This window comes from Bufo bufo, chromosome 3, assembly GCF_905171765.1.
Source record: "Bufo bufo chromosome 3, aBufBuf1.1, whole genome shotgun sequence".
Classification (NCBI taxonomy): domain Eukaryota; kingdom Metazoa; phylum Chordata; class Amphibia; order Anura; family Bufonidae; genus Bufo; species Bufo bufo.
The window spans coordinates 187022019-187034699 of NC_053391.1; the positions used below are offsets into that span (position 1 = coordinate 187022019).

The 12681-nt window shown below is 42.9% G+C and overlaps 1 protein-coding gene across 1 annotated transcript in view; it reads left to right on the forward strand.

Moving 5' to 3' along the window:
- Window positions 1–9406: 9406 nt before the first annotated feature.
- The window catches only part of F5 (coagulation factor V), a 158402-nt gene continuing 155127 nt past the window's right edge, over window positions 9407–12681 (forward strand). The window contains exon 1 of the mRNA XM_040423826.1: window positions 9407–9703. Within this exon, the coding sequence (XP_040279760.1) occupies window positions 9564–9703 (140 nt within the window). The 5' untranslated portion in view covers window positions 9407–9563. The remainder of the gene's footprint in view (window positions 9704–12681) is intronic.

The following is a 12681-nucleotide window of genomic DNA, read 5'->3' on the forward strand; positions in this document are numbered from 1 at the left end:
GCTGCGGTATTTTCTCCGGCCAAAAAACGTTCCGTTCCGGAACTGAAGACATCCTGATGCATCCTGAACGGATTTCTCTCCATTCAGAATGCATTAGGATAATCCTGATCAGGATTCTTCCGGCATAGAGCCCCGACGACGGAACTCTATGCCGGAAGACAAGAACGCAAGTGTGAAAGAGCCCTTAGCAAGTTGTATAGTCTGGATATTTTGCTCTTTGGTTTGTAAAGCTAATTTATTAGTACTGAAAGTTCCTGTGGGTCAGTGAGATTTATTAACAGTTTTTTGATGGTCTGAATAAAGTGGGCCAAATGAAAGGTAGATAGGCTGCCCATCAAGGGGAGAGTTTTCAAGACAGCAAAGGATGGGACATCATTATCTGGACACAACTCTAAGGCCGGGCTGTCGAAAGACAGATTTTCAACCAATGAATCTAAACGATTACCATTTGGTCTCAACCATTCTAAGCACCTGGAGCATACTATCGCTTTATGGTAAGCGTAAAGGTCAGGTACCCCAAGCCCACCTTTGGCAGGGCGTTGTACTATTTGTTTGAATGGCAGTCTTTCCTACCTCTCCATAGGAATTGTGAGAAGATATTTTGTAATTTTTTAAAATAAGACTTGGGGATTGATATAGGTTTGAGCCTGAAGATAGTAAAGTACGGTGGGCATCAGAATGGTCTTAAGAAGTGTTCTGCGACCAAACCACGTTACATATGGTATGTCCCATGAACCTATTAGATCTTCTAACCTTTTGGGTAGTGGAAGGAAGTTTTCTCTAAACAATTGGGAATAACCTGGGGTGAGCTTCACTCCTAGAAATGTTACAGAGAGAGTGGTCAACTGAAAGGAAGTGAGTTTCTGCACTTCAGCCATGTCTTTCAGAGGGAGCGAAACATTCAGGAACGTGGTTTTGGACAAATTTACCAAAAATGTGGAAAGAGTTTTAAATGTCTGTTTTTTTTTTTGCCATCTGCCCTTTAGTGTGGTGTCGCCTGGTAAAGCATTCATGTTATTCCCTAACCTGTTCTGTGATGTTGTTACCCTTGTCCATGCCTTGCCTGTTCTTCTGTACCTGTTCTCTGTCTGGATCTACCCTATCCTATGTTTAGATTAGCAGTGCTCTAACTGCGTGTGATAGCCTGGAAGTGCTAAACTGCTTCTGATCCTGTCCTATGTCCAGCCTGGCAGTGCCTACTGCTTCTGATCTAGTCTGATCCATGTCTGTCCTGCAGTACCTTACTGCTTCTGTACCTGTGTTTGTCTTGCCTTTGTGAGAGGGCCCCTGGGTTCTCCAGAGGGAGGATCTCTAGTGTGTGTGTGTGCAGCTCTGCCTGAGACCGCTATGCTTCCACTCCGCATGGGGTCCAGGCATCTGCTTGTGTGCTGGTTCCCATTTGTCTTGTTGTCTGTTCCATGTCCTGTGTTTGCTTGGGTTCCAGTTCTGTTGTCTGTTCCGCTGTGCTTGCACCAGTGTGGCTCACTGCCTCTCCACTCTCTTGGTTTTGCCTCTGGTCTGCCGGTGCACTTGGTTTTGTGGTAGGTCTACCACTATTGCCTTACCTGCATATGTACTGTACTGTATGTAATAAAGTACTCTGTTGGTCCCTGGTCTGTTTTTGCCTGTGCCCTGTTTGCAAGACGTTCCGGAGGTCTGCCTTGGGCCTCCGGCACGTGACAATGAGTGTTGTCCTATACAGATTTATTATGCATTGCAGTGCCAATGCTAATACTTAAAGGGGGTCTTTCAGCAGTGTTGACCTCTCAACACTGCTAACAATACAATATAGGTGACGGAGAGAGCAGTGCAGATGTAGTTTTAATGATGGTCATGCATGTTTCATGACACAGAAATCCAAGTTCTATTCCCCCTAATAACATGACTGCAAGTAACCAGTAGGTGGTCCCTTCATGTTCAGTGCCCTGGGCAATCTGCAGTGAATGCTTCTTAGTCCCTCCCCTCTGCTCTGAGGGACAGTGCACGCATCCAGTTAGAAGACCATGAGAGAAGGCCCTCAGTAGGAGAACATGCCCTATTTTCATTAGTATATAATATATATATAGTTTCATGCAAAAGTTTGGGCACTCCTGGATAAAATTACTGTTACCGTAAACAGTTAAAGGGGTAGTCTCACTTCAGCAAGTGACATTTATCATGTAGATAAAGTTAATACAAGGCACTTACTAATGTATTATGATTGTTCATATTGCTTCCTTTGCTAGGTAGATACATTTTTCCATCACATTATACACTTCTTGTTTCAACGGTGGCCATGCTTGCACACTCCTGTTTTCTCGGCCACCAGAAATGCTTGTTTGAAAAAGGCTGTTTAGCCAAAACACTTCAAATCTGTCTGTATTCTGTTTATGGCAATAAAGTGAATATTTATCATTTTTTTAGAAGAGTTATTTTTTTATTTGAGTGCTTAGATAACTGAGGTCTCAGACCTTAAATAGCCTGTTAGAGTTAAGGCTTGTTGACAATCATCGTTAGTGAAGTCCAGGTGATGAAAATGTAACAGCTTTATAAATACCCAGACTTCTCTAACCTTGTCCCAAAAAAACAGCAGCCATGGGTTCTTCTAAGCAGCTGAACACTCTGAAAATGTTTTAGGTCCATAAAGCAGGAGAAGGCTATAAGAAGATAGCAAAGCGTTTTCAGGTTGCCATTTCTTCAGTTCGAAATGTAATTAAGAAATGGCAGTTAACAGAAACAGCGGAGGTCAAAAGAAGGTCTGGAAGACCAAGAAAAATTTCAGGGACAGCAGCCTGTAGGATTGCTTGAAAGGCAAATCAGAACCCTCGCTTGACTGCAAAAGACCTTCAGGAAGAGTTGGCAGTCTGTGGAGTTGTGGTGCATTGTTCTACTGTTCAGCGCCACCAGCACAAATATGGCCTTCATGGAAGAGTCCTCAGAAGAAAATATCTCGTGCGTCCTCACCACAAAATTCAGCATCGTCATCAGACGTTTGCTGAAGACCATCTAAAATCTAAAGCCTGTGGACCAATGAGGGTAAAATCGAACTCTCTGGCCACAATGATATGTTTGGAGAAAAAAAGGCACAGAATTTCATGAAAAAAGCACGCTTCCAACCATTAAACATAGGGGAGGATCAATCGCGCTTTGGGGTTGTGTTGCAGGCAATGGCACGGGAAACATTTTATGGGTAGAGGGAAGAATGGATTCAATTAAATTCCAGCAAATCTGGAGGCAAATATAACACCAACTGTAAAAAAGCTAAGTTGAAAAGAGGATGGCTTCAACAAATGGATAATGATCCTAAACACACCTCAAAATCCACAATAGACTACCTCAAAAGGCGCATGCTGCAGATTTTACCATGGCTCTCACAGTCCCCTGATCTCAACATCATTGAAAATCTGTAGATAGACCTCAAAAGAGCAGTGCATGCAGTGCATGCAAGACAGCCCAGGAATCTCACAGAACTAGAAAACTTTTGCAGGAAAGAATGGATGAAAATCTCTGAAAAAAGAATTGAAAGACTCTTGGCTGGCTACAATTTTTTTTTAAAAGCTGCAATATTGACAAAGGGGGTGCTACTAGTTACTAACCATGAAGGGTACCCAAAGTTTTGCTTTAAGTCCTTTTCTTTTTTGTTAATGTAAAAGATGAAAATAAAAATAGTTTTTGCTTAAAATACAAAGGGAATGTGTCATCTTTAACTGTAGGCATTTTGGAGATCATTTCATCTTCAACTTGTTCACAGCAACAGTAATTTTGACCAGGGGTGCCCAAACTTTTGCATGCCACTGTGTACATATATATATGTACATATGATGGACAACGATGGGAGCTTGTCGGTGGATCAAACAATGCTCTCTACTGGTGGTCTGCTTGGGCCTTCCAGGGCCCGTTCGCCGTGTGTTACACTGGACCCAATACAGCTAGGTCTGAACAGCCTATATGGTGGGCAATTCTTTGAAACTACCATTCTATGTCTCTCATTCCAATAAGGCGCCCCCTCTCAAAGTCTGTCAATTGGGCAAAATATCATCATAGATGCATGTCTAGCAGTCAACAATCTCTCATCAAGAGGTGCACTACCCAAAAGTAGCCTCTGAGAGTCTTTTCAAAGGGCAGCAGAGGAAGCACTTTTACACCCTCTTGTGGCAAGACCTATTGTCTAATCAGACCACACCTCTAATCATTTACACCCTGTTTGAGACATAAATGTATGCCAAGTTCGCCAGCAATTTAACATTTCTATTTGGGTGCATTATTTTTTTTGTCAATTGGTGTACAAAGGCAAAAGTATTGGGACACCTACACAGGAAGTTTATGACATCCCATTCTAAATCCTTAGGCATTAAAATGGTCTTGGTAACCCCCTTGTAGCTAAAACATATTGTGCTCTTCTGTGAAGGCTTTCTACAAGATTTTGGATTGTGTCTGTTGTATTTTAAAATTTAAAGGTGTCTTTCATGCTTCTCATTGCTTATGAGATCACTACACCAGCACTGAAGGGAGAGGAGGGGAAGGGAAGCTACTGAACATGTTGGTCCACCTCTGAATGCAGGAGAAGGTGGTCCAGAAGGGTAAACAGCAGGTGGTGCATAAAAAAAATGCCCTCTTCATTGCATCGTAATACTTTTCTTGAAATAATTCCTTTAAACAAATTGGAACTAAGGTAAGGGTGGACACCTCTATATAGGTTTTCAATTTATAGAAATCTAAGAACATGCTTACACCACAATGATACCCTTTAACCCCTTGGTGATATTTGCATACATTTACGGCAGAATGCTGGAAGTGAAATATACTGTATAATGGTCTCAGGAGCTGAATCCTCTCTATACGTGGTGTGTGGCAGTTGTATAATACAGCTGACACCCGTCCACGGTGACTGGGATTTTAACCCCTCAGATGCTGTGGTCAATAGCGACCAGGGGCTGAGCTGAGCTCGCTCCATACATAGTTTGTTGCGGTTGTATAGTACAGCGGACACTCATCCACAGTGACAGGGATTGAAGATAAAACCCATCCATTTAACCCAATAGCGTTAACATCAATAGCGACCACAGCATCTGAGCGGTTAATCAAGGGAGAAGGGGGCTTCATCTGACCTCCATTCAGCCCCTCTGTGGTGAAATCATGGGGTACTGATGGGTTGTCATGGCAGTCTACAGCAGGGCTTAAAGGGATTCTGTCACCTCTTTTTACCCTATAGATCTGCGGACATGCACGGCTAGATCGCCGCTAGCATGTCCGTAATATACCTGTCCCATAGCTCTGTGTGGTTTTATTGAGTGTATAAAATGATTTTATATATATGTAAATCAGCCTGGTAAGTAGCCCAAGGGGCTGCACTAACCGTTCTGGAGCCCAGCCATGCCCCCCTGTGAAGGATCCCAGCACCGCCTGTATCCACGAATCTCCTCCTTGCACACTAAAGTCAGATCGCCGTAATTTCGTGATGCGCGAGCTCACGCATGCGCAGTGCCGGCATAGTGTTCCTTCCCTGTGCTGGCATCAGCCTCAGAGAAGGAACCGTGCATGCACAAGCTCGCGCATCGCGAGATTACGGCGATCTGACTTCGTGAGCAAGGAGGAGATTTGTGGTTACAGGCGGTGCTGGGCTCCTTCACAGGGGGGCGTGGATGAGCTCCAGAACGGTTAGTACAGCCCCTTGGGCTCCATACCAGGCTGATTTACATATCTAAAATCCTTTTTTACACTCAATAAAACCACACAGAGCTATGGGACAGGTATATTTCGGACATGCTAGCGGCGATTTAGCTGTGCATGTCCGCATCTCTATAGGATAAAAAGAGGTGACAGAGTCCCTGTAACAGGAAGAAATCACCAGCACCATAGACTGATTGAAGTCTATAGTATAAAAAAAAACAAAAGATTGCTGTTTAAGTCCCCTACGGCAGCAGTTCTCAACTTTTTCACATCAAGAACTGTGACAAAAAGTTACAACCAAGTACCCCCAAGGAAGCGATCAGTGATACGTGTTAACAAAATAAGGCTATTGTCACTCTGCTATCAGGCTCTGTTTCGAGATTCCTTCTGCAGATCCTTCCGATTTGACCAAAGTATAGAACAGCATGCAGGACTTGCCACTTTTGGACCCATCATGGATGACTATTACTTTTTAAATTACATTTAGTGCTACCAACCAAACAGAAGAATACAGCACTACATAACTATTACATCTAATGACATTTCCTCTGATGTGGACATTCTCTTTCATCATCTTCTCGATTTTGCCCAGACCGCAAAATAAAAAACACTTTTTCCAGCAGCGTATCATCTCTGCTGAGTTTGCCATACAAACTTCTTAGGATTCTCACTTTTCTATCATCTTACCCACCTTCTCAACACAAACTCCCCATCCTGGTGCCCCCACAGTCTCATCCCGTTGCTACCCTCAATACTGTGTCGCTCTCCTCCCCAATTCTTCTAACAGAAAATCCCCCTGAAAATACTAGTGCCTCTTCAATAATTATTGCCACACAGTGCTCTCAAAAATAATTGTTCCAAGCAAATATAGTCACTACAGTAATAATGCCACATAGTGTCCTCCAAACATAATTGTGCTAAGCTGATACTGTGCCAGGGTGCCCCTATAATAATAATAATAATAATAATCCACCCAGAAGTCCCACCAATAGAAGTAATTCTCTTCCTGAGTGCCCTCATTAGCAATATTGACCCATACAGTGCCCTCAATAGTAATATAGTGCCCGGATTTAGTGTTGGTTTCTCCGCATTTCCACACCAAAATCCGGATGTGTGACTTGCAAACGGTGAAATCCGCTATAAAAAATCAGCAGAAGCAATTGACATGTTGTGGATTTCAAAATACGCAGCATATCAGCGCATCTCCAAAACAGCAGGTCTTGTGCAGTGTCCGCACTATGCAGTGGATAGTGCCTACCGAAACTGGTTTACAGGACGAATAACTGGTGAACCACCCACAGGGTCAAGGATGCCCCAGCCTTATTGAGGTATGCGGGAAGTGAAGGTTATCCTGTCTGGTCCAATCCCACAGAAGAGCTACTGAAGAACAAATTGCTGACTATGATAGAAAGGTGTCGGAGCACACAGTACATTACAGCTTGCCGTATACTCCTACACTAGTTAGAATGGCCATGTTGACCCCTGTCCACTACTGAGAGCTTACTATATTGAGCATGGTGACATTTAAACTAGACATGGAACAATGGAAGGTGTCCTGGTCTCATGAATCATTTTCTTGAACATCATGTGGATGGCCTGGTACGTGTAGGTCTCTTACCTGGAGAAGAGATGGCACCAGGATTGAGGGAGGGAGTAGCGGCAGCACATTTATTTTAATTTACCCCAGCTTTCTCATGTAAATGAAGACAGAACTCTATTGGCTTAACACACCGATCTACAGGGGCGGACTGGCCATAGACCTTACAGGGAAATTTCCCGGTAGGCTGATGCCCAGGGGGTCACCTGAACCTTCCTTATGGCCGGCCAGTGGAAGTTTTTGGAGAGGTATCTTGTGCTGCTGGGAGCAGTATTTTGTGATGGACTGTGGTATTGTGGCTCTGTTAGGGTGGTATAGTGTGCCGCAATATGGTATTGCTGGCCCTGTCTACTTGTGCTGGCCCTGCCTTCCACCAGTTTTGACCCAACTACAAAGCGGGGCCACTTTTAGTTTTTTTCCAGGGCCACTTTAAGTTCCCAGTCCGACCCTGCCGATCTATGATAAATTCTCCCCTATGACTCGATTGGTCAGAGCTTTTTTGGCAGCACAAAAACATAAGGGCTATGTCCACACGTGACTGAGATGCTGCAGATTTTCCGTGGCTGATTTTTGTGCAGCAAATCTGTTTACAGTAGCAGCAAAACAGGCGAGATATTAAGAAATCTCATCCACGCGCTGTGTGAGGAAACTGCAGCATAAACTGACCTACAATGCGGATTTGAAATGTACAGCCTGCCAGTATATGCTGCGGATTTCACCGTTTGCAATGGAGATGGTAAAATCACCGTCATTCCTACGGCAAAAATGCAGGTAATACACTCTGATTTTTTACTGTGGAACTGAGGCAAGAACCACAGTGAAGTTTTCTGCTATATGGTCTAATATTGTGTAGGTTCCACTTGTGCCACCAAAACAAGTCTGTCCCATCAAGGCATGGACCCCACAAGATCTCTGTCCGTGAACAAGAAGAAATATGACACTGGTTACAGCTAGTTATGTCCCGGTGGCCCATAGTGACCTACCCTATCCAATTACCAAAGGTAAGATGAAATGACTATGGGGTAGATTTATCACTCCTTGTGCACCTAAAAAGTGGCATTAAAAAGTCGCAGGTGCGACTTTTTAAAAAATTGACGCATCTGCCACTTTTCACCGTTCTCACCACTTTTCTGAAAGGGGGCGTGACAAGGCTGGTGAAGGGGGCATGGCCTGCAACAAATTTATCTTCAAGTACTTCAGTTTTCTGACAAATGAAGCCAGAAATCTACAGCACCTTGTGCAGCAGAATGCGCCTAATCTATGATGAGGCATGCACCTTGTCATACATTTGGCGCATCCTCCAGCAGCACAGGAAGCGCCAGTCTTGATAAGTTTTTCTCCTTATGAATCAAAGGGGGTCATTTATCATCCAGAAATACGCCTATATTATAGGCGTATTTCTGGCGCAGATTGTGGTGCAAAGGTTATTTGCGCTGCAATCTGCGACTTTGCGCCGCTCATACCAGGTCTACAAAATGTATCATTTTCTACCCCTTTTTTTCAGGCATAGAAAATGGTCTAAATGTAAGACAACTAGGTAGCTGTCTTGGATTTAGATTGGCGCTGGATACCCTGAAGTTACATAGAGTTCGGCAGTTCCATTTAGCAGGGTTATTGAGACCGGTGTCTAAAACGCCGGTTTTAATAGATGACCCCCAAAGTTTTCTTGATCATTAGTTTCATCTAAACGGATCTGATTGATACGAGCCAGAGCTCTTTTTTTTTTATTTTTTATTGACAACTTATCTAAAAATCGCAGGCTGCTATTATTTTTTTATGGACAGATTGTAAGAAATGATAAGAATGGTGATAAATGTCTACAGTCCAGGATACTGAAGACATCACCGCGGTCACTGTCACCTGTAAGCGACAGTTTTCAGCGCCGAAAATCGCTTCCAATTATTTTTAAAAAAACTCCACATGAATGGACCATAAAAAGATGATAAAAAAAAAATCACAGACATGTCCAGTCTTATTTATATGGAGACTGGAAAAAGGTTTGTCCTGGGGTTTCCGGAGCGTTGTCTTCTCTAGTACCGGTAGATAGATTTCCCTGTGGCAGGGCTATGGGCCAGCTGGATCGTGCAGAACACTGTGGATGAGGGTGGGATTGGGTCTAGCCCTCCCCTCTGTCAGCAGGAGCACTATGAGTGGAGCAGTGAGTAAGAGCGCCGCAGGATACAGCTTCCTGGGCTGCCGTCCTGTCTTCATCAGTGCCCGGGACCAGAGGTCGCCGTTATTGATCCGTGTACTCAGCGCCGTGTTGACAGAGAAGTTTGGGAACTGAGAGGACGGAGAGGGCACCAGGGAGCCAGACATGCATCACCCGGGGGTCCTGCTGCTGCTACTGCTGGGGGCACTGGCCCATATCACCCCCCGGGCAACTGCCCTGGACAGAGACTATTATGTGGCGGCTGTCACCACTGACTGGGACTACAGCAATGGACAGGCTGACAGGTAAGGACCCCCAGACTGGTCAATTCTGGATGTATGAGAGACACGTAGATGATGGATGGATTTATAGATAGATAATAGATATAGAAGATGAGAGAGAGAGAGAGAATGATGAAATGATAAATGATATATATAGAGAGAGATAATAGATAAGACATAGATAAAATATAGTCATGATTATAGATGATAGATATATGACAGACATGAAATTATAGATATTAGATTTATATGAGATAGATATGAAAGACACAGATAGATAGATATGAGGTAGATAATGGGTAGATGATAGGATAGATAGATAGATATGAGATAGATAGATAGATATGAGATAGATAGATAGATAGATAGATAGATAGATATGAGGTAGATAATGGGTAGATGATAGGATAGATAGATAGATAGATAGATAGATATGAGATAGATAGATAGATAGATAGATAGATAGATAGATATGAGGTAGATAATGGGTAGATGATAGGATAGATAGATAGATAGATAGATAGATAGATATAGAGATGATAGATAGATAGATAGATAGGAGATAGATAGATAGATAGATAGATAGATAGATAGATATAGAGATAGATAGATAGATAGATATAGATATGAGGTAGATAATGGGTAGATGATAGGATAGATAGATAGATAGATAGATAGATATGAGATAGATAGATAGATATAGAGATGATAGATAGATAGATAGATAGATATAGAGATGATAGATAGATAGATAGATAGATAGATAATGATATGAAGAAAAAAATCCTTAATATTGTATTGTTCACATATGCTCTCTCTCTGTATATACACCCCAGCAATCTGATAACGGGGGTCTCCCAGCCCCTGTGTGACTGATGAGTTAATGCTCATCACTAGTGTATGATTACCGCAGCCTTGTACTCATCAGTCCCATAGAAGGGGATGGAGCAGTGGTCACACATTCACATGATCAGTGTTGGTCCCAGCAATCATACATTTATCAACTGTTGCCATAAACCAAGCCCATTACTGTATCACTCCTCCATCGTACTGTATACCGTTATCTAACATTGGGACATACTCACCACAATCTCAGTCCCCTCAGAGATCCAGTGTGCGGCCGGCTGAGACTTCAGTGTCCATCTGCACATTGGTACAGACTGAATATGGGTCTAGATTCCCTGCAGTCTTGGAAAATTCCAGGGAACCCCAATGATCCATGATTTCCTGACGTGGGGTGAATTTGGTCCCTGTTTAGAAATGGGCATATGAATTGATAAGAGTACTTTCACACTTGCGGCAGAGTGATCCGGCAATTTGCATGCAAACGGAAAGCATTTGTAGACGGATCCGGATGCTGATCCGTCTTACAAATGCATTGCAAGAACGGATCCGTTTGTCATACGGACAAACGGATCCATTTCTATTTTTTTTTCACATTTTTAAAGGTCTGCGCATGCGCAGACCGGAAGGACGGATCTGGCATTCCGGCACTAATACATTCCTATGGGAAAAAAATGCCGTATCCGGCATTCAGGCAAGTGTTCAGTTGTTTTGGCCGGAGATAAAACCGCAGCATGCTACGGTATTATCTCCATCCTGATCAGTCAAAAAGAACTGAAGACATCCGGATTGCTCTCCATTCAGAATGCATTAGGATAAAACTGAGATCAGTTCTTTTCCGGTATAGAGCCCCTAGGACGGAACTCAATACCGGAAGAGAAAGTACCCTAAGCAGATTTATTTGCATAGTTTTCAGAGAAATAATTGTATGGATTGTCCCTTGAATGGGTTGTCCAGACCAGAGTGGAGAGCAGTGTAGAGAACATCTCTGGCTCTGAGGGACCTGGTACTTCTCTTCCTCTATGGTGAAGCTGCAGGACAGTGGAGGATATCCCACATGTGACAGCTGATCGCTGAGGACACCAGCAAAGAGACGTCCTGTGAGCAGCTTATTTTTAAGAGACCTTTTTAATAAGTAGACATTTTCGAAAGCAGAGAAGTTCTTTAAAGGAGTTCTCTGGGCTTTCCAAACTGTTGAGGCAAGATGGTTTCCTTAGTGTGCTCCCCATTCACTTCAGGGGCCCTGTTCTGGAGATAGGAGGGGGTCCCAGAGGTGGGACCTGCACATGGCATATCCTAGTGATATGCCATCAATGTGTGAGATGAGCCGCACCCTTCATACATTGTGCCATTCTGAGTCAACAGGTTGCACTTGAGTCAGTAGGAAGAACTGCAGACATAAGCTTCGCCAGGAGACACGTAATTAAAAAAGGAAATGAGACCAACCTGAAGAAGTAACACTTTTTCAAATCAGTACAACTTTATCAGCACTCAATAGTTTGCCTCAAAAACAAACATTTTCATTGTAACAATTTTGGACACAGTAGATACAATGGATACAACACTTCATTGAATCTGATAGGTTCTGATAACTCTAGCAGATTCATTAGTGATTAAGGCCCAAACAGGCTTGGTCACTAAGGGGTTAAATTATTAGGACCGACCACTAAGACACCCCCTATTTATATACTATATATATATATATATATATATATATATATATACACAGTACAGACCAAAAGTTTGGACACACCTTCTCATTCAAAGAGTTTTCTTTATTTTCATGACTATGAAAATTGTAGATTCACACTGAAGGCATCAAAACTATGAATTAACACATGTGGAATTATATACATAACAAACAAGTGTGAAACAACTGAAAGTATGTCATATTCTAGGTTCTTCAAAGTAGCCACCTTTTGCTTTGATTACTGCTTTGCACACTCTTGGCATTCTCTTGATGAGCTTCAAGAGGTAGTCCCCTGAAATGGTTTTCACTTCACAGGTGTGCCCTGTCAGGTTTAATAAGTTGGATTTCTTGCCTTATAAATGGGGTTGGGACCATCGATTGCGTTGAGGAGAAGTCAGGTGGATACACAGCTGATAGTCCTACTGAATAGACTGTTAGAATTTGTATTATGGCAAGAAAAAAGCAGCTA